Here is a 22,472-nt window from a genome sequence, read left to right on the forward strand (position 1 = left end):
TCACTTTGCAGAAAGGGTAAATCGATTTTGACGTTTTGTTCATTCTTCTTTCAAACTGAAGTTTTTTAGATACTAATTTAAAGGAACATGTTAATTTTCAATTTCTTGGTCCTTTCAGTTTTTTCCTTTAGTCAAATAACCTGTTATTGACGAAGAGTGAGTGAGCCATTCTCTTGTGAGTGACGAGAGAGAGAGAGAGAGAGAGAGAGAGAGAGAGAGAGAGAGAGAGAGAGAGAGAGAGAGAGAGAGAGAGAGAGAGAAAGAGAGAACGATCCGATCTTTATTCTCGTCCCAAGTCTCTGTACAAGGAGTTTGGGAGCGAGTAACGTCGTTCTCTATTCAGATTTTTACTCTCGTCCCAAGTCTCTGTACGGGGAGAGAGGATAAAACGTTTTAGTTTTTATTCTCATCCCAAGGCACTGTACGGTGAGAGATTGAAAACGTAGTCCTTAGTGAACTAGTTTTAGTCTCATCCCCAGTCACTGATCTTTTTAACTTTATATATTTCCGTTTTATTCGATATATATGTATATGTTTATTGATTTTTGCATGTGTGTTTCATTTTGTACTAATGTGCTTACATTATACGACTTATTTCGCAATTCTAACCTTTTGATTTAAGGGAGAATTGCGTGCTTCAGGTAGAAATCAGCTTTATTCATGCCTAATGTGAAATTATTAAAAAATGCGATATCAGTGAAGAAAGTGCAAAAAAAAAAAAAAAAAAAAAAAACATGTTCAGTGTTGCGGAGGGTTCTTTTGTTCGTGCTTGTCGCTTGCCTAGTCCGAGACCTCTTTCAGGCTCCCCTGCACCAGGGAGAAGGAATGTCGTAGGATCTAAGGGAGTGAGAGGTGTAAACCAACGAACAGACGTTCCCTCAAAGGTATCAGACGTTGCTCGTCAAGCACATCCTTGCCATAAGACAGGAGAGACGAAGTTTCTCCTCGTCTTCCGATGATTCGTCTCTTTAAAAGCCTGGGCGTAAGGTTTCGAGACGGTTGAAACGTTTATTAGTTCCTTCAGAACAAGTTCAACGTCCTAGCTGTAGTCATCATGAGAGTCCCGTTCATAGCGATGACGTTCATGTACAGACGTTTCTGCCACAGACTCGACGTGACGTTAAGCGGTAGACACCGTAGACACAACGTGACGTCGAGTGTCAGTCACCGTAGTCACGATATAGCATCGATCAGCAGTCACCGCTGTTACTACGTGACGTTTGAACGTCAGCCACCGCAGTCACAGGTTGATCCGAAGTTAAGTGTTTTGCAAGATATGCTGTTAAAGCTTTCATCTTTAATAGAAGCTTACGATCCTGTTCCTGTGCGAAAGGATTCTTTGCTTTTTGTACGTCACGGTTCTGGGATACGTGATTCAGGTCTTCAACCTTCTAAACGAGCTTTGTTACGTCACGCTGACGTTATCCCTAGTGACAGCTTTGCTGTTAAACGAGATGTGGAGCATAAATCTCGATGTAACTTTGATCGCTTTGAACGTCAGCCACCGCAGTCACAGCGTGACGTTGAGCTGCAGACACCGCAGACACGACGTGACGTTGAGCGGTAGACACAACGTGACGTCGAGTGTCAGTCACCGTAGTCACGATATAGCATCGATCAGCAGTCACCGCTGTTACTACGTGACGTTTGAACGTCAGCCACCGCAGTCACAGGTTGATCCGAAGTTAAGTGTTTTGCAAGATATGCTGTTAAAGCTTTCTTCTTTAATAGAAGCTTACGATCCTGTTCCTGTGCGAAAGGATTCTTTGCTTTTTGTACTTCACGGTTCTGGGATACGTGATTCAGGTCTTCAACCTTCTAAACGAGCTTTGTTACGTCACGCTGACGTTATCCCTAGTGACAGCTTTGCTGTTAAACGAGATGTGGAGCATAAATCTCGATGTAACTTTGATCGCTTTGAACGTCAGCCACCGCAGTCACAGCGTGACGTTGAGCTGCAGACACCGCAGACACGACGTGACGTTGAGCGGTAGACACCGTAGACATGACGTGACGTCGAGGGTCAGTCATCGTAGTCACGATATAGCATCGAACAGCAGTCACCGCTGTTACTACGGGACGTTTGAACGTCAGTTACTTCTGTCACGTCGTGTAGTAGAATAACATTCTCTGCAGTCACAACGTGACATCGACCCTCCAACTTTAACTTCTGTTCATATACAAGTTGATGTAGCCTGTCAGGCTTTTCCTTCACGTCATTCTGAATATAAATCTCCTTCTCGCAAGACTTTAGATTTATCAGATGATGTGCCTTCTGAAGAAGTTGATGACCCCCTTTCAACTAATGTACCTTTGGGGAGTCATTCAGAAGAGGAGTATCCTAGGGTGGTCCAACAATCCCTTGTTTTATAATTATGAATTTCCTTAGTGAAATTTTGTCCTACTCGTTTTGTAACGGCTGCTCCGCCGTCTGAGTTTACTCTTGGCATGACTTTCTTCGACTCCTACATTTACGAAGTCAGTTCTCTCTTGTTCTTCCAAGAGAGCCATGCTCTTGCTGGGAGACTGGTTGGAATCCAGGAGAAGTTTAGGAAAGTCTGCTTTTGCTTTTCCTCCTTCTTAATTAGCTTCTCGCTCGAGCGTCTGATGTGACACAGGAGAAGTTCTCGGTTGGGGAGTACCTGCCTCTGCCCAGGGAGACTTCTTAAGCCTAGTGGACTCTCCTCGTCGTCTAGCCATGAGACGCTCCAAGATTTTATGGTCTGCTTCAGAGCTAGACCATCTCCTGTTAGGAGTTTTTTCGAGCGTTTTAAGTATTTATTTGTTGGATTGGTCCCTGGGAGCCTTAAGTAAGAAGGTCTCTCCAGCTGTCAATGTATTGCTGTACAATTATGTCATGCATGAACAAGGCTATCAGGGATGGCTCCAATGATCTGGCAGCCACGTTCACTGCAGGAGTACTTAAGATGTAAGTGCGCTCAATGTGTTCATTGTCAAGACAAAGTTCACGATGAAGACTACCAAATCTGTCTTGGCAGCAGTAAGGGAAGGCGACTGGATGGTCTCTCTCGACCTTCAGGATGCATACTTCCACATCCCGATTCATCCAAACTTTCAACAACATCTGAGGTTTGTGGACGGGAAAGTAGTGTACCAATTTCGAGCACTGTGCTTCGGCCTCATTCCTGCTCCTCTTGTTTTTACAAGGCTCTTGCAAAATGTAGCAAGCTTTCTACATTTTTTGAGGATTCAGAGCCTCCCTTTATTTTGACGACTGGCTAATCAGGGCGTCGTCATTAAATCGCTGTCTGGAGAGCCTCTAATGGACATTAGACCTAACCAAGGAGCTAGGTCTCATAGTGAACGTAGAGAAGTCGTAACTTACAGTACCCCATCCCAGACTATTCGTTATTTGGGAATGGAGATACAGTGTCGAATTTTTCGGGCCTTTTCGTCTCCCACAAGAATGGAACAAGCTCTGTTAAAAGTCCGTCACTTGCAAGAGAAAAACAGTTGCTCTGTAAGAGTTTGAACGAGCCTCGTGGGAACTCTTTCATCGCTGGAGTAGTTTATCTCTCTGGAGAGACTCAACCTTTGCCCTCTCCAATTTCACCTAAACCATTGGAACAAGGAGAAGGGCTTAGAGAGTATCTCTTTCCCAATCTCCAACTCAGTCTAGACATGTCTGACTTGGTGGGACAGCAACATCAGACTTCGAGAAGGTCTTTCTCTTGCGATCAAGAACCCAAACCATGTGTTGTATTCAGATGCATCGGATTTGGGTTAGGGAGCTCCGCTGGACAGTCTGGAATGCTCGGGTCTTTGGTCCACGGATCAGAAGGAACTCCATTTAAGGCAAGTAACATCTCTCTTTTGATGAGATTTGTGCAAGAAGAAATGAATGTCTTGGCAGACTGCCTCAGCAGAAGAGGACAAGTCATCTCCATGGAGTGGACGTTGCACAAGACTGTGTGCGAGAAGCTATGGATGACATGGGGTCAACCCACCATAGATCTTTTTGCGACTTCACTGACAAAGAGGCTCTCGACTTACTGCTTTCCAGTTCCAGATCCAGAGGCAGCCCACATAGACGCTTTCCTGCTGGACTGGTCTCACCTGGACGTTTATGCCTTTCCACCTTTCAAGATCCTAAACAAGGTGCTGCAGAAGTTCACCTCTCACGAAGGGACCAGGTTGACGTTGGTTGCTCCCCTCTGGCCCGCGAGAGAGTGGTTCACAGAGGTACTTCTATGGCTGGTAGACGTTCCAAGAAGTCTGCCGTTGCGGATGGATCTCTTGCGACAGCCTCACGTAAAGAGATTTCATCAAAGCCTCCCCGCGCTTCGTCTAACTGCCTTCAGACTATCGAAAGACTCTCTTGAGCTCGAGGGTTTTCGAAGGAGGCAGCTAGAGCGATCGCGAGGGCTAGAAGATCCTCTACCATCAGGATCTATCAGTTGAAATGGGAGGTATTTAGAGACTGGTGCAAGTCCTCCTCTATTTCCTCTTCCAGTGCCTCTGTAGCGCAGATTGCGGATTTTCTGCTTTATCTGAGAAACGGTCGCTCCCTCTCTGCATCCACCATTAAAGGCTACAGAAGCATGTTAGCTTCTGTTTTCAGGCCTAGGGGTTTGGATCTTTCTAATAACAAAGATCTCCAAGACCTGCTTAAGTCTTTCGAGACTTCCAAGGAGCGTCATATTTCGACTCCTGCTTGGAACTTGGACGTGGTCCTACAGTTCCTTATGTCAGACAGGTTTGAACCATTAAATTCAGCCTCCCTGAAGGATCTTACCCTCAAGACACTTTTTTTGGTGAGCTTGGCTTCGGCTAAAAGGGTTAGTGAGATACATGCTTTTAGCAAGAACATCGGCTTCTCCACTAATAAAGCAGTATGTGCTCTTCAACTTGGTATTTTGGCCAAGATTGAACTTCCGTCTCGTCCTTGGCCTAAATCATTTGAAATCCCCAGTCTTTCTGAGATTGTGGGGAATGAAGTTGAAAGAGTGCTGTGCCCCGTTAGAGCTCTTAAATTTTATTTATCCAGAACTAAACCGCTACGAGGTTGTTCAGAGGCTTTATGGTGCTCCGTTAAAAAGCCCTCTTTGCCCATGTCTAAGAATGCGTTGTCTTATTTTATTAGACTTTTGATTCGGGAGGCACACTCTCATTTAAGTGAGAAGGATCGTAATTTACTTAAAGTCAAGGCTCATGAAGTTAGAGCGATAGCAACTTCAGTAGCGTTTAAGCAAAATAGATCCATTAAAAGTATTATGGACGCGACCTTTTGGAGAAGCAAGTCGGTATTCGCTTCATATTACTTGAAAGATGTCCAGACTCTTTATGAGGACTGCTACACACTGGGACCATTCGTAGCAGCGAGTGCAGTAGTGGGTGAAGGCTCTACCACTACATTCCCTTAATCCCAATATCCTTTTAATCTACTCTTGAAATTTTTAATCTTGTTTTGGGTTGTACGGGAGACTAAGAAGTCTTTCGCAATCTTTTTGATTTGGCGGGTGGTCTAAATATTGTTTCTTGAGAGCGCCCAGATTAAGGGTATTGATGAGGTCCTGTTATAGGGGTGTTCACCCTGGATATAGCAGCTCCTGGAAGTCTTTCAGCATCCTAAGAGGATCGCTGGGCTTCGTGAGGATAGCGGACTAATGAGGCAGAGTAATCATCAGAGTCAGCTTCCTTACCAGGTACCTATACTTAAGTTTGTTTTTTGAATATTTGTCAAAAACTCTTGAGCATATACGCCTTTATTGTTTTAATACTGGTCTCTACCCACCACCATGGGTGTGAATCAGCTATTTATATATTCACCGGCTAAGTTTAATATTTAAAAATGATATTTTCATCATAAAATAAATTTTTGAATATACTTACCCGGTGAATATATAATATTAAAGGCCCTCCCTTCCTCCCCGATAGAGACCCTACGGACTGAGAAGAACTGGTTTGGTTTAGAAGTATATGCGGTATCTGGCCGATAGTCGGCGCTGCTGGGCACACCCGGCAGCCTTCATGGCGATCGCTCGCGAGTTTTTGGAATCTGTCGACCGTCGGAGACGTCAGCTATTTATATATTCACCGGGTAAGTATATTCAAAAATTTATTTTATAATGAAAATATCATTTTTGCTCTTTGTAATTAACTTTCTTAGATTTTACTCCGCTACATTTGTTTCTACACAACATACAAATCCTCGTCCTTTAATTGGGATATCGTTTCAGCGCAAGCTGGAATTGGTTGTTAAAGTTGTAAAATGAGTGGTTATCCAACTAATTAGGGAATACAGTAAGGAGCCTCACCCCCTTTCCAGTTGGAGAAACCTCCTTTATGGTGTGACTATTCCCAGTCATCCCTGTGTCCCGAGTGTAGTTCATGGCCTGTGGTGCCATGATAGGTGTACACACCTGAAGGGGAGGAAACGTGCAAAGTGTTTGTTGGGTCAGAGAGGAAAACACCCAAGAAGAGTCTGGAGAATTCTTTCACCACTTCTGTCTCCTCAAGGGGTGTTGCTGCTGCTATCACACCTCTGTATACGCCTCTGGATTGGTCCCCGGGGAGTACACTGCAGGTATCAGGAAGACTCAGATCTAAATTGGCCAAGTTACCAGGTTTCACTGATGTAGGACCATGACTTTTTCTGAGGGAGTGGTAGTTAAAGGTACTTCACCCCTGGTACCCCCTGTGCATTGTGTCTTTATACCTTAAAGGGGTCTAAAGTTGCACCTCTCTGCTCCACTAGCCTTGTAAACGAGGGCTCTTTTCAAGATGGTCACCGTTCCCTTGATGGCAACAATCTGAACCTCATTCTCATTTATGCTTGGGCACCTTGGTATCGCCTGAAGATATTGTCTCAAGTTTTTCTTCATAAATTCTGTTGCCCTCACCACCACAGTTGTTATTCCTATTTCTTTCAGTTCCCATGTATTTTTCAGGTCATTCTTCAGTTCTTAATATTTTGTTATTTTCTGCCTCTCAGCTTTATTGAGGCCGAAATCAATGGGAACCGTCACATGTATAATCTTTGCTGTTTTTTCTTCTTTATTCCAGGTTACAGTATCAGGTGTTATAGCACCTCCTGTTGCAATTATCTTATCATAAAAGTTGGTAATGCATCTGTTGGAGGTAACTGGATCTGGTTCATGCTCCCATACCTTATCTTTTACTTTAATTTTGTATTCTTTACGTATTTTCCAATGTACAGTATATATTTACAGATCTTATTGTGGCCAGCTTTGTAGTGACCATCTGCAAGTAGGGTCTGGCAGGTTGAAACCAGATGACCAACACTCTCAACTGCTGTACAAAAAAACCTACACTGATCGTTTCCTGATATGCCCGCCATTTTTTTGAAGCCGTTTGTCAGGAGGCCTTGGTCTTGTGCTCCTATTACCACCCTTTCTCCATCAAAACTTAAATTTCCATTCCTTATCTGAGTGACGCTTCTTTGTCCATGTAACTTTTTTTCCAGTTCTTGGAATCTTCCTGCTCTTCCATGGTGTTTCCACCTTTCTATTCTAAGTTTTTCTCTCTAGAACTGAATTTCTTCCTGGTCTTCCTGGCTATCATTGTTGCTGGAGTCTGTCCAGTGCCCTTTGTTTCCTCTAGCAATTCTCCTGCCAAGTTCTTAGCCTGCTTTGTTATTGATGTTAGTTGGCTCAGGGCTTCATTATGATGTAGGGCAACCATTTTGATGTTTTCATCCTCAGAACTTTTTAAGTACTGCCCTATACTTACTATTGCTGCTCTGTAGGCTTGATTGATTTTGATTAACCCTAGTCTACCTTCTCTGTGTGGGAGGTATATTCTGTCCATACACTTGTTTCTATATGTGACTTTATGCAGGGTGAGAATCTTCCTGGTCTTAGCATCTATCCTATCTATCTCACCTTGTGGCCAGTCCACAGTACAAAACCATAGGTCACCATTGGTATCTAGCTGATTTATGGCAGTGATCTTATTCTTTGGTGTTAATTCTGACTTGCAGGTCTTCTCTAGGCAGCTGACGTACTCTTTCTTTATCTTTTCTCTCATTTTCTAGTGTTCTATACAATTATTTTCTTCTATTCCCAAGTACAGTACTTAAATGCAAACTCCTCTGACAGATCTTCTACAAACATGCCTTCCTCTACTTCTATTCTTTCTGATGTTACTTTCTTTCCTTTCTTGATGGAAACCTTAGCACGTTTATTTAATTCTAAGTTCATGCAGATGTCACTTGAAGATCTGTGGACTGTCCTAACTAGTTCTTCCAATTTTTCTTCCATGTCTCAAGTGTCCCCGGTGACATGAGTTGTGAAAAGCGTGGTGGTCCCCCTTATGTCAGGGAACCCGGTGGTTCCCTTGAAGGTGAAGGTGAAGGCTAGGTCTGGTAAGGTAGCCCTCAAACCAGCTGGCAAGGGGCCAGGTTTGGGAGCTGTGGCCATGAAAGGTAAGAGCAAAGGGAAAGGGAAAGGTAAGAAGGATTCTGTTGCCCCTATCCCTGATGTTACCCCGATTCCTGACCCAGTGCCTGTGATTCCTACCTCTTTCCTGGTTTGTTTCCGTGATCCTTGTGCCAGGGTTTCTGGTGCTTATCGCTCCTCCCTCAGTGTTAATGGTTGTCCCTCCAGCCCTATTCGTTCTGGATCACAGGGCTTCCTAAGTGTGCCTTTCCCTCCCTCTGTGACAGTGAGCCTCAGTGTTGTGGCTCCTGTTGGAGCAACCCGAGTGGTTTATCCTTTCGGGGGAGCATAGTTGTTGAGTGTAGAGCTAGGAAGAGGAAGAAGTGTGTGCATTATTCTTTCTCTTCCTCCTCTTCCTACTCCTTGTACCACACATGTTTCATACACGCTCGTATGCTGTAACGGTTTTCATTTTCATTCTTTATAACGGGGGAGGGTGGGCTGTGGCACCCTAGCAGTACCAGCTGAACTCAGTTGAGTCCCTTGTCAGGCTGGGAGGAATGTAGAGAGGAAAGGTCCCCTTGTTTTTTCATTTGTTTTGATGTCGGCTATCCCCCAAAATTTGGGGAAGTGCCTTGGTATATGTATGTATGTATCTTATCACTTGCTCTTTGCTACACTATTAATAGACCCTCCAGTATTTTCATGCCAGCACAAGCTTTTTCATGTTTGAATTTTTGTGATGTTCTTGCTCGCAAGTCGCTGTACAAAAACTCGATGATTGTTTAATAAAGTTTCGTTGCATTCATCTCGCCTCTCAGTTATCACCTAATGGCTGTCTCGCACATCCTCCTCCTCATCCTCTTCCTCAATTTCCAACTGATTCTGACTTCTCAGATGAAGAAGAGACACGGATTCAGGAGTGAGCACCTTTCTTCAACCTCAGCGACGCTTTGCCCACGTTCACGTAAATGTAGTAGGTCCCCTACCAACATCCTTAGGACATTGTAACCTGTTTACCTTCGTCAACTGCTCCACTCGTTGGCCTGAAGCCATTCCCATGGAAACTGCTAAGTCCACCTTATGTACATCTGCCTTACTCGCAGGATAGATAGCAAGATTTTGTATCCCTGGGCATATTACTTCTGACAGGGGTACCACTTTCACCTCTCAATTGTGGACATTATTAGTGAACCTCCTGGGAACCACCGTATATCAGATAACTGCCTACAACCCTGCTATCAATGGAGTGTTTGAACGTTATCATCACACCATCAAAGCAGCTTTGATGTCCCGCTGCAAGGACTTCAATTTGTTTACCCAGCTTCCCGGGTCCTCCTGGGACTAAGGATCACTCCTAAAGATGCCCTGGATGTCTTGGCAGCTGAAATGGCAACCTGTTGGTCGTCCCTGCCGAATTTTTTCCGTCTGCAATCTCCTCTGATAATCTCCAGTGCCTACATCACATTTTGGGAAAATTTACTTCTTGCCGCCAAACTTACAAGCCTCCAGCTAAGCAACAGATATTGACAGATCTGCTTTCGGCAATGCACGTTTTACTGCGCAGCAACACTAGCAATACACTGCTAATGCCCCCTTACATGAGCCCTTTCCTCATGACCTGTCTTATGCCGAAGATTTTCTGCATCAATATTCGGGGCAAAGAAGACTGAGTCTCCATGTACTGCCTAAAACCTGCATATCTCCTACCAGATGACCCGCCTACAGTACACCTCTCTAGAGCAGGGCTCCCTATTTCACATGTATGTAATTAGGGGGGAGCTATGTAACGCACAGGTTTCATACATGCTCGTACGCTGTAACGGTTTTGATTTTTTATCTTATCACTCGCTCTTCTCTGCGCTGTTTATAGACCCTCTAGTATTATCATGTTAGCACAAGCTTTTTCATGTTTTAATTTTTTTGACGTTCTTGCTCGTTATGTTGCAGTATAAAAAGTTGATGATTGTTTGATAAAGTTTTGTTGCATTCACCTCGCCTCTCGGTTATCACCTAACGGCTTGCTTGCACATCCTTCTTCTCCTCATTCTCCTCTTCAATTTCCAACAGATTCTGACTTCAGATGAAGAAGACACACGGATTCAGGTGTAAGCACCTTTCCTCAACCTTAGCAGTGCTTTGCCCACACTCACGTAGACATAGTAGGTCCCCTACCAACATTCTATCATAATGTTACCTGTTTATCGACATTGACTGCTCCACTTGTTGGCCTGAAGCCATTTCCATGGAAACTGCAAAGTCTGCCTAGTGTTCACCTGCCTTACTCTCAGGATGGATAGCGAGATTTTGTATCCCTGAGCATGTTACTTCTGACAGAGGTACCACTTTCACCTTGTAGACATCTTTAGTGAATCTCCTGGGAATCACCCTGCATCAGATAACCACTTACAACCCTGCCGCCAATGGAATGTTTGAATGTTTTCATCACACCCTCAAAACGGCTTTGATGTCCTGCTGCAAGGACTCTAACTGATTTACCCAGCTTCCCTGGGTCCTCCTGGGACGGACCACTCCTAAAGATGCCCTGGATGTCTTGACAGCTGAAATGGCAACCCGTTGGTCGTCCCTGTCGAATTTTTTCCATCTGCAACCTCCTCTGACAATCTCCAGTGCCTACGTCACATGGGAAAATTTACTCCATGCTGCCTGACTTAACAAGCCTCCCAACCAAGCAATACACACCGACAGATCTGCATTCGGCAATGCATGTTTTCCTGCACGACGACATTAGCAAGCCGCCGCTAATGCCCCCTTACATGAGCCCTTTCATCGTGATCCGTCGTACGCTTAAGGCTTTCTGCATCAACAATCAGGGAAAAGAAGACTGAGTCTCCATTGATTGACTAACCTGCATATCTCCTGCCAGATGACCCGCCTACAGTACGCCTCTCTAGGGCAGGGCGCCCTATCTCCCATGCATATCATTTTTAGGGGGGAGCCTTGTGCTGCACAGGTTTCCTACACGCTCGTACACTGTAACGGTTTTGATTTTTTATCTTATCACTCACTTCTATGCGCTTTTTATAGACCTTCCAGTGTTTTCATTCTAGCACAAACTTTTTCATGTTTGAATTTTTGTGACATTCTTCCTCGCAAGTCGCTGTATAAAAACTTGATGATTGTTTAGTAAAGTTTAGTTGCCTTCACCTCGCCTCTCAGTCATTATTATTATTATTATTATTATTATTACTTGCTAAGCTACAACCCTAGTTTGAAAAGCAAGATGCTATACAGTGAGCCCTCGCTACTTCGCGGTTCGACCATCGCGGATTCACCTCTTCGCGGATTTTTTTTATAACGCATGTATATACATACAGTATATCGCGGATTTTCCGGAAATTTCGAAAATACCGCGATGTGATCGATGGTGCCAGATTGGAGAAAGTAAGGAAAATTGAATCATGATTGATTTTTAATATAAATGAAACTTTGAGGAGCAACAAAGATATCATTTGTTAGAGAGATAGAGAGAGGTAAGGAATGGGAGGTAGCGAAAAGTAGCCCACAGAGAGAGAGAGAGAGAGAGAGAGAGAGAGAGAGAGAGAGAGAGAGAGAGAGAGAGAGAGAGTGAGAGTGTGTGTATGTGTGTTGTTTTAAATGTAATAAACAAAAAAATTTTATAAGTTATAACACATTGGTGCTTATGTAATATCAACTGTATACTGTAGACGGTTTGAATAAGTTAAGAAATGGTATAAACGATACTTTGTTAGTGTATTCGTACACTCTCAAGAGCGGCAGCTAGACGTCAGCTGATCTAATCACAGCCAAAAGTAAAACAAAAAGAAGTCAACAATACTCTCGATTTTTAAAACACACCCGAAATTTAAAAACAAAAGTACACGCTTTCTTAATGTGCAATTAACTATTTAAAGAGTAGCAATTTTCTAGAATAAAATGATGTTTCCCAAAAAATAGTGGTTTGCTGATGAAATCGGATGCCGTATTTTTAGCAACGATTGAAATGGATGTAAACTCGGCATAATTTTTTCGTTTCGTATTTAATTGACACTAAGAAAACTAATTTTAGTTTCTTCATCTATATGTAAGTATTGTATAACACGAAGAGAGAGAGAGAGAGAGAGAGAGAGAGAGAGAGAGAGAGAGAGAGAGAGAGAGAGAGAGAGAGAGAGAGAGAGAGAGAGAGAGAGATCAGCTGTTGTAATGAATGCCGTGTTTTTCTTTCGTGAGAATTTCATCGCCACGACTATAACAACAACATACTGTACTGAACTTTACAGTATTATACAGACTACTGTAATATGATGAAGTAAAATATTTGTAATAACCTATTTTATATGAAATGGGGATATTTTTTTTGTTTAAAATTTACATTTACGTACGTAAAACAACCCTCTCTCTCTCTCTCTCTCTCTCTTTCCTGCTTTGCTATGTATGTATGATTTTATATAGATACGGTAAATAATATTTGTAATAACATATTTTCTAAAAACTTTTACTGTAATATTATTTATCACTTTCATCATGCGCGTTAAATGCCTTCGTTTGTTTTCTGAGCGTACTTTATGACGCCGTCGTTTCAGGCGGCGTCATAAAGAAAAACATTTCATTTGGAAGTCCTAAGAAAAATTAAGTAAAACATTGGTAATAACAAAATCAACCTACTGTACTGAATAATCAATATAATCGATGCAAAAACTAACCTATACACAGATGTGTAAATGCGTTTGTTTCTTCATTATGATCAGAGATAAACGTAAACAAAACATTGGTTGCCATTTTTTATCGTGCTTTTTGGCGTGTTTAGGAAACGCATGATATAAAATCGCCTTTAATATTTGTGCCTGTTTTAGTTTAGGGTACTGTAGTACATGCATTAAGTGTTCTGTACATTAAAGGGTAGTTTGTTAACAGTACTACGTACAAGGGAAGGTTTTAAAAGTCTGAATATACATGTTAAATATATAGGTAAATATGGTGTCACTACTTCGCGGATTTTCACCTATCACGGTCGGGTCTGGAACCTATCTACCGCGATAAACGAGGGCTCACTGTAAGCCCAGGGGCTCCAACAGGGAAAATAGCCCAGTGAGGAAAGGAAACAAGGAAAAATAAAATTTTAAGAGCAACATTAAAATAAATATTTCCTATATAAACTTTAAAAACTTTAACAAAACAAGAGGAAGAGAAGTAAGACACAACAGTGTGCCCGAGTGTACCCTCACCTAACAGCTTGCTCACACATCCTTCTCCTTAACTTCCAATTAATTCTGACTTCTCAGATGAAGAAGAGGAAGGGGGAAGAGGTGAAGAAGTCCAGGTGGCCCAGCTGTAGCCACAGGGATAGGGCTCCCTTTCACATCACCTGTCTCAAGGCAAGTGGACTGCACCGAAGGGGATCTCTTTACACAGGTGTACAGTGCCGTACACTTTCTGTTCCTATGTCAGTGGAGGAGCTTTGGCGACCTCCATCGCCCTTATTTCCAAGATACTGGATGCCTGCTCCTCCCTTATCGATATATGGTCTCCCAATTTGATAGAGAGGATGGTACTATGTGAGGCTCTGGCATGAGATGGCTTCACTTCTTGCCATTAACTGCTAGTGTCTCATTACTTTACTAGATGTATGTGTGCATTAAATGAAAGGAAAGTGGGAAATTTATTTAAATTTTGGTAGTACATGTTGATAAACCGAGCTTCCAGAAAAGAAGCAATATAAACATCAAGGGAGGTTTATAGAAATAATTAGTATTTTTGGGGATTTTTATTATCAGTTTATCAAAGGTACTGTATCCTGTTTCAAACGGTAACTTTAGTAGGATCTAAAATTTAAAGTACTCGTGATACAACTCACCCAATTTTTCATTTAGCTGTCATTTAGAATCTGATATATGGTTTTATTTATTAAGATAAACTCAAAGTGTACTTTATATTTCAGTCAATAAGTATCGAGGTGCAGTTGATCAATCTCTTCAGAGCAAAATGCAGAGAGTGAGCATGCATTCTGTTGCCAAGAAATCAGCAAGGCTTTCAGCTATTGTATCCGAGAAGCTTGGTATTATGACCACGGTAATAATTTTTTCTTATTGGTAAAATAATTTTTTTGTGTTGAATGATGTACAGTACATATAATCGCTTTATAATAATAGTTTTTAAATTTGTATTCTATCTGCCCTTAGACAAAAGATCCAGATTTTGATGAGGAAGAGACCAAGTTTCACTGTGTCCAAAGAGCAGCTTTAGCGTTTGTTCAGGATCTAGGAATTGTTCTTCAAGGGATCAAGGCTAGACATAAGGCAGAATTGGAAATTGCCAAAGCCTTGGTTGCAACATTAATTGAAGGTGCAAGAACACCAGCAATAGAGGCCATTCAAAAAACCACATTAGAAACTTGTAATAGATTACTGCATATGTTTGTAAGTGTTTGGGGATTTTTTGCTTGATATCAGTACACTGTTGCTTTTAATGTGTATGAGAATTTACTTGTGTTGGAAATGTTTTGATTTTTGGTTGATTAAGCTACTTTTTCCCAAATGTGAAAAATTTATTTCAGGTTTTGTTACTGTTGAATATATGAACAATTATCACTGATTACTTTAGAATATAGATAATGAAAATTTATGAGTTCCATTTTAATGACTTCCATTTTATCATACAGGAAAATTTTGTGAACAAGAGAATCTCATACCCTGCAAATCAGCTTGTATCATTATGTGAAGTTCCTGAACGTCTTATAGTGAAGAGGTATCATAAACTCTTAGATTTTGATAATGCTCAGTATAAGCTAGACCGAAATAAGGACCCAACGAGAACAAGAATAGTAAGTTACAGATAGTTGTTTGGTTATTCACAAGTTAATGTTTATTTGTTTCTACAAAACTGTTAATCAGAAAAGGCCATACCCTGTACCATGAAATACAGTCAGCCCTCTATTATCGTAGGTTCTGATGTCACGGTTTTGATGTTTTGTGGTACAGAGATACTCAATATTCTAAGTAAAGTTTTGATTTCTCACAGTTAAGACTGCTGTGCGCAGTCCGACATTTTCAAACCACCCGCAGTTCTTTCCACTTGGCTTTCATGCTGTTTCTCTCCCTCCTCCCTGCACAACTCAGTAATGAAAAAAAACAAGTATACATGATATTTTTATAGCTAACACATGTGAACTATTCAGTGATAAACCCTTTACATAGACATTTTAATGATAAAAGTTATAACAAGAGGTCATACAGTATGTTCAAGTAATATTTGGTATGTAATATAAAATCTAGGTTTATCTATTTACCAAGGCACTCCTCCCAATTTTGAGGGGTAGCCAACATCAAACAAAGGAACAAAAGGGGACCTTTCCTCTCTCAGCTCCTAGCCTGAGGAGGGATTCAGCCAAGTTTGGCTGGTACTGCTAGGGTGCCACAGCCCACCCTCCCCCGTTATCCACCACAAATAAAGTTTTTTACGCTGAATCCCCTACTGCTGCTACCTCTGCGGTCACCAAGGCGACTGAAGGAAGCAGCAGGGCCTGCCAGAACTACGTCACAATCAATCCCCATTCATTCCTATTTCTAACAAGCTTTCTTGCCTCTCACATCTATCCTTCTATCACCCAGACCTTTCTTCACTCCATCCAACCACCCAAACTTTGGCCTTCCTCTTGTACTTCTCCCATCAACTCAGGCATTCATCACTTTCTTTAGCAGACAGCCACTTTCCATTCTCTGAACATGGCCAAACCACCTCGACACATTCCTATTAACTCTAGCTGCTAAATAATTTCTTACACCCGTTCTCACCCTCAATACTTTTTTCCTAGCCCTATCTAATTGAGATACACCAGCCGTACTCCTCAGACACTTCATCTTAAACACATTCAATTTCTGTCTCTCCGTCACTTTCATTCCCCACAATTCCGATCCATACATCACAGTTGGTACAATCACTTTCTCATACAGAACTCTCTTAACATTCATGCCTAACCATCTATTCTTTACCACTCCCTTCACTGCCCCCAACACTTTGCATCCTTCATTCTCTCCCTGACGTACATAAGCTTCCACTCCACCATTTGCAGCAACAACAGACCCCAAGTACTTAAACTGATCTACTTCCTCAAGTAACTATCCATTCAACTTTACATTTAACCTCGCTCCACCCTCCCTTCTCGTGCATCTCATAACCTTACTCTTACCTACATTAACTCTCAACATCCTTCTCTCACATACCCTTTGAAACTCGGTCACTACAGTGAGCCCTCGCTACTTCGCGGTTCGACCATCGCGGATTCACCACTTCGCGGATTTTTTTCATAACGCATGTATATACATATATCGCGGATTTTCCGGAAATTTCGAAAATACCGCGATGTGACCGATGGTGCTAGATTGGAGAAAGTAAGGAAAATTGAATCATGATTGATTTTCAATATAAATGAAACTTTGAGGAGCAAGAAAGATATCATTTGTTAGAGAGATAGAGAGAGGTAAGGAATGGGAGGTAGTGAAAAGTAGCCCACAGAGAGAGAGAGGTAGAGAGAGAGAGAGAGAGAAAGAGAGAGAGAGAGAGAGAGAGAGAGAGAGAGAGAGAGAGAGGTAGAGAGAGAGAGAGAGAGAGAGAGTGTGTGAGTGTGGGTGTGTGTGTGTGTTGATTTAAATGTAATAAACAAAAAAATTTGATAGGTTATAACACATTGGTGCTTATGTAATATCAACTATATACTGTAGACGGTTTGAATAAGTTAAGAAATGGTATAAACGATACTTTGTTAGTGTATTCGTACACTCTCAAGAGCGGCAGCTAGACGTCAGCTGATCTAATCACAGCCAAAAGTAAAACAAAAAGAAGTCAACAATACTCTCGATTTTTAAAACACACCCGAAATTTAAAAACAAAAGTACACGCTTTCTTAATGTGCAATTAACTATTTAAAGAGTAGCAATTTTCTAGAATAAAATGATGTTTCCCAAAAAATAGTAGTTTGCTGATGAAATCGGATTTTTAGCAACGATTGAAATGGATGTAAACTCGGCATAATTTTTTCGTTTCGTATTAAATTGACACGAAGAAAACTAATTTTAGTTTCTTCATCTATATGTAAGTATTGTATAACATGAAGAGAGAGAGAGAGAGAGAGAGAATGAATCAGCTGTTGTAATCGAATGCCATATTTTTGTTTCGTGAGAATTTCATCGCCACGACTATAACAACAACATACTGTACTGAACTTTACAGTATTATACAGACTACTGTAATATGATAAAGTAAAATATTTGTACAGTGAGCCCTCGTTTATCGCGGTAGATAGGTTCCAGACCCGACCGCGATAGGTGAAAATCCGCGAAGTAGTGACACCATATTTACGTATTTATTTAACATGTATATTCAGACTTTTAAAACCTTCCCTTGTACGTAGTACTGTTAACAAACTACCATTTAATGTACAGAACACTTAATGCATGTACTACAGTACCCTAAACTAAAACAGGCACACATATTAAAGGCGATTTTATATCATGCGTTTCCTAAACACGCCAAAAAGCACGATAAAAAATGGCAACCAATGTTTTGTTTACGTTTATCTCTGATCTTGATGAAGAAACAAACGCATTTACACATCTGTGTATAGGTTAGTTTTTGCATCGATTATATTGATTATTCAGTACAGTATGTTGATTTTGTTATTACTAATGTTTTACTTAATTTTTCTTAGGACTTCCAAATGAAATGTTTTTCTTTATGACGCCGCCTGAAACGACGGCGTAATAAAGTACAGTACGCTCAGTAAACAAACGAAGGCATTTAACGCGCATGATGAAAGTGATAAATAATGATATTACAGTAAAAGCTTTTAGAAAATATGTTATTACAAATATTATTTACCGTATCTATATAAAATCATACATACGTAGCAAAGCAGGAAAACAATTTACGAGAGAGAGAGAGAGAGAGAGAGAGAGAGAGAGAGAGAGAGAGAGAGAGATTTGTTTTACGTACGTAAATATAAATTTTAAACAAAAGAAATAGCCCCATTTCATATAAAATAGGTTATTACAAATATTTTACTTTATCATATTACAGTAGTCTGATTCATTCTCTCTCTCTCTCTCTCTCTCTCTCTCTCTCTCTCTCTCTCTCTCTCTCTCTCTCCGTGTTATACAATATTTACATATAGATGAAGAAACTAAAATTAGTTTTCTTAGTGTCAATTAAAACAGATCTATTTTTGGGTGAGATGGCCATGACGTCCTGATGGAAGGTTCCTTTTAGTAGCTTCCTTGGGTATATTAACTACAAGGATATTCCCAGAGAATTAAACCACAGGTTATCACAGAATTCTTACTTCTGGTGCGAGTATCCTAAAGGTTTCCCTTTAAGACATCGTATATCAACAGGGGACGCATGTATTAACACGCCACATAGCTATCTGCACCCCATATAGAGTTAACACTTTGATATGAAAAGGTGGAGAATAACTGGGGAGCCGTTCCACAGTTACACTCGTCCGTGGCTACTTTTGGTACTCGAAACGTAAACAAACGGGCGCCATTGCTAAATGACGTCACGTCCGTCCTCATCCTGAGGCCAGCTACTTGCTAATCTCCATGATACAGCAGGACAGAGCGGGGCCTGAAAGGCTGGACTAGAATAGCAGGGAGGGTCCATCAGGACGTCATGGCCATCTCACCCAAAAATAGATTTTTCGCTTCGCTCAAAATCCGTTTTTTGGGCTCAAGCCATGACGTCCTGATGGAAGAGTACCAGAGAATCAATGTATCGTGGAAATTTTCCCCCTATTAGAGTAAGTGCCAAGGGCTTTGAATAGAGGTATGTAATGTGACCTCGGTAGAGGTTCCGTGGGGATCCAGCTTCCTGCCCCCCCCGGCAGAGAAGTCCCAACGGGTTACAGTATACCAAAATTCAAAGTGGTCATCGAAGGGCTACTCACCCTGCGGAGAGTTCGTGAAGGACTCGGAGACATGACAGAATGGTCAATATTCGTGTAGGAACATTCTCAACAGTAGATAAGTGATGGTTAGTCACTATATTCCATGGTTAGAGAACAATCTGGTCTCGAAGGTATGGCGTAAGTAAGTATTCAATTAGGAATATTACACAGCATAGGTGAGTATATAATACAGACAAAACATATTATTCTTCTCATTTCAAAAGAAAGGGGTAAATGAAACTATGACATTCATGTATTTCATAGTGTAAATAGGAGCGGAGAGAGACGCACAAGTAATAAAATAGACATTTTATTTCACAATTGCAGGTTATAATAGTAATAAATGCAATAAGGGATGTAAAGTTAATTTACAATAATAAATAATGTACATAGAAATTAGAAGACTTCAATCTTGAATCTGAAAGAAATTTCAAATAATTAGAAAGCATAAGTTCCAGAGGAACGTCAGTCTTTAAAAAAAAAGGGAAAAACACATCATGCCCTAGGCATGTGGCACTCATGTGAAGTCTATGACATTTTCACCTTGTAAAGAACAGTCTATGAGAAACACTAATTGTCCATGAAATCACTATGTATCACACGAGGGTCAACACAGGCACCCGTAGAGTTAAAGTCCCAAGTAACTCGCTGTTCTATGCAGAGTTAAACTGCAGGTTTCATAACACTACCTGCGGCTACCACGAAATGTTTGACTTCATGCACTTGCTTCGCGTAGTGCTTGAAGAAAACGCGCGAAGATTTCCATCCTGTGAAGCTCTTGAGGCTTTCGAAATCCATACTCTGGAAGAAATTCAGAGAAGATGCGACTTTTCTAGGATCGTGACCTGCGGGTGTACTGTCAGGATCCGCTCTGCGAATGAAGTAGGTGATTTTCGCTCTTAGTTGTTTCAGTGACAGGTCGCTACCCGATGTTTCTCCTTTGAAGAGTTGGCCTCCACCAAAGTCTGAAGTTCTTCGAAGATAGACCTTGAGACTCTCTACTGGAAATAGAGACACATCTTCCTTCAGGGGGCAGATTCACCAGGGGCCCCATCTCTTGGTGGGTAATTCGTTTTTTGCGAGAAACGTCGGATCAGGGAAGAGGGTAAGTTCTCCTGAGTCTGTAAACAGGATATGACCCTCGTCTCTTGATAATGCCACTATTTCGCTGACTCGGGCTCCCGAGGCGAGAGCAAAAAGGAATATAACTTTTAGAGTCAGATCCTTGAGAGGGCACGAATCGTTGTCCAAGTTGGAGGCAAAATGGAGCACCTTGTCCAGGGACCAGGAGATAGGTTTTGGCGGAGGTGCTGGGCGTAGTCGAGCGTATGCCTTTGGTAGTTTATTGAAGATATCGCTGGACAGATCAGTCTGGAAGGCGTACAGTAGTGGTCTAGTCAAAGCCGATTTGCAGGTAGAAATCGTGTTGGCTGCTAAGCCTTGTCCATGAAGGTGAATGAAGAAGGACATGCAGAAATCAATGGTGATTTCCGTAGGGTTTTTTGCTTTGACGAACGAGATCCACTTTCTCCAGGATGATTCGTATTGCCGTCGTGTGGATTCGGTCTTGTATTCCTCGAGGAAGTCTAGACTTTTCTTCGAGATCCCAAACCTTTTCTTTGCGGCTAGGGAGAGAAAATCATGAGATGAAGGTCCCTGACTTTCAGTGATGAAGCGAAGACAGTCGACTTCTGTACTTGCTGAGAGAGAACTGGGCCCGGGAGGGGGATCAGCTGGTCTGCAGCTCCAGGACCAGGGGGTACCAATTGCTCCGGGGCCACTTGGGAGCCACTAGGGCCGCTGTCCCTTTGAAGGTTCTCAGTTTGGAGAGGACTTTCAGCAGAAGGTTGGTGGGAGGGAACAGGTATATCCTGGACCATCTGTTCTAATCCAGTGACATGGCGTCCACTGCTTCTGCCTTGGGGTCCTCGTACGGGGCCACATAACGAGGAAGTTAATTGTTGTCGCTCGTTGCGAAGAGATCGATCTGAAGTTCCGGGACTTGGCGAGAGATGAAGGAGAATGATCTTGAGTCTAGAGACCATTCCGACTCTATTGGGCTTGTCCGTGATAGAGCGTCCGCCGTCACGTTACGGAATCCTTGTAGGTGAACTGCAGACAGGTGCCATTTCTTCTTTTCTGCCAGGCGGAAGATTGGAAGAAGCACCTGATTTATCTGGGGCGATCTCGAGCCCTGACGATTGAGACATCTGACTACCACCGAGTTGTCCAGAGTCAGACGGATGTGGATCGAGGGAGGCGGAGAGAGTTTCTTCAGAGTGAGAAGGACCGCCATGGCCTCCAAGATGTTGATGTGAAACGTCTTGAATAGGGGAGACCATGTGCCTTGAGCCTGTTTTTGGTGGGAGTGACCTCCCCAACCCTCCAGCGAAGCGTCCGTGTGGATGTTGAGTGATGGAGGTGGGTTTTGAAGAGGAATGGACCTTTTCAGGGCTTTTGCTTCCGACCACGGCTTTAAGAGTAACCGAAGTCTGTTTGGGAGCCGTCTCTTGAGGTCTCTTCGAGCGATGGATGCAGAACGTCTCCAGACTCCCGCGGCATCCTTTAGCTGTGCACGAAGCACTGGGTTTGTCACAGAGGCGAACTGTAGAGAGCCTAGAACTTGTTCCTGCTGTCGTCTTGAGATCCTTTTGGATTTCAGCGGTTTTTTTGACAGACCCTGCTATTTCCTTCCTTTTCTTCTGTGGGATGGAAAGGCGGTGTGACTGAAGATCCCAATGGATTCCTAACCATTGGAACTTCTGAGCTGGAGAGAGGCGAGATTTCTTGGTGTTTATCTTGAATCCCAGGTGTTCTAGGAACTGGGTGACTTTGTTGCAGGATCGTACACAATCTTCGGGCGATGTCGCCCAGACCAGCCAGTCGTTTAGGTAGGCCATCACCTGGACGCCGCGGAGGCGGAGCTGTTGAACGATGGCGTCTGCCAGCTTGGTGAAGATCCATGGGGCCACGTTGAGCCCGAAGGGCATGGCCCTGAAAGCGTAGCTTTTCCTTTGGAGTCGAAATCCTAGGTAGGAGGAAGTGTGAGGGTTCATTGGAACGTGCCAGTAGGCATCCGCCAGGTCTATCGAGACCGTGTAGGACCCTTGAGGCAGAAGGGTCCGTATTTGTTGAAGAGTCAGCATCTTGAACTTGTTCGCGATGAACTTGTTGAGGGGGGATAAGTCTAG

At 42.4% G+C, this 22,472-nt stretch overlaps 1 protein-coding gene across 2 annotated transcripts in view; it reads left to right on the top strand.

Annotated features, from left to right (window-relative positions):
• Positions 1–22,472, top strand: part of LOC137615189 (dynamin-binding protein-like) — a 228,203-nt gene that overhangs the window by 115,608 nt on the left and 90,123 nt on the right. For both annotated transcript variants that reach the window (XM_068344831.1, XM_068344832.1), the window contains exons 13-15: positions 14,281–14,411; positions 14,522–14,758; positions 15,001–15,162. In XM_068344831.1, the coding sequence (XP_068200932.1) occupies positions 14,281–14,411; positions 14,522–14,758; positions 15,001–15,162 (530 nt within the window). The remainder of the gene's footprint in view (positions 1–14,280; positions 14,412–14,521; positions 14,759–15,000; positions 15,163–22,472) is intronic.

The sequence above is a fragment of the Palaemon carinicauda genome, chromosome 21, assembly GCF_036898095.1.
Source record: "Palaemon carinicauda isolate YSFRI2023 chromosome 21, ASM3689809v2, whole genome shotgun sequence".
Classification (NCBI taxonomy): Eukaryota; Metazoa; Arthropoda; class Malacostraca; order Decapoda; family Palaemonidae; genus Palaemon; species Palaemon carinicauda.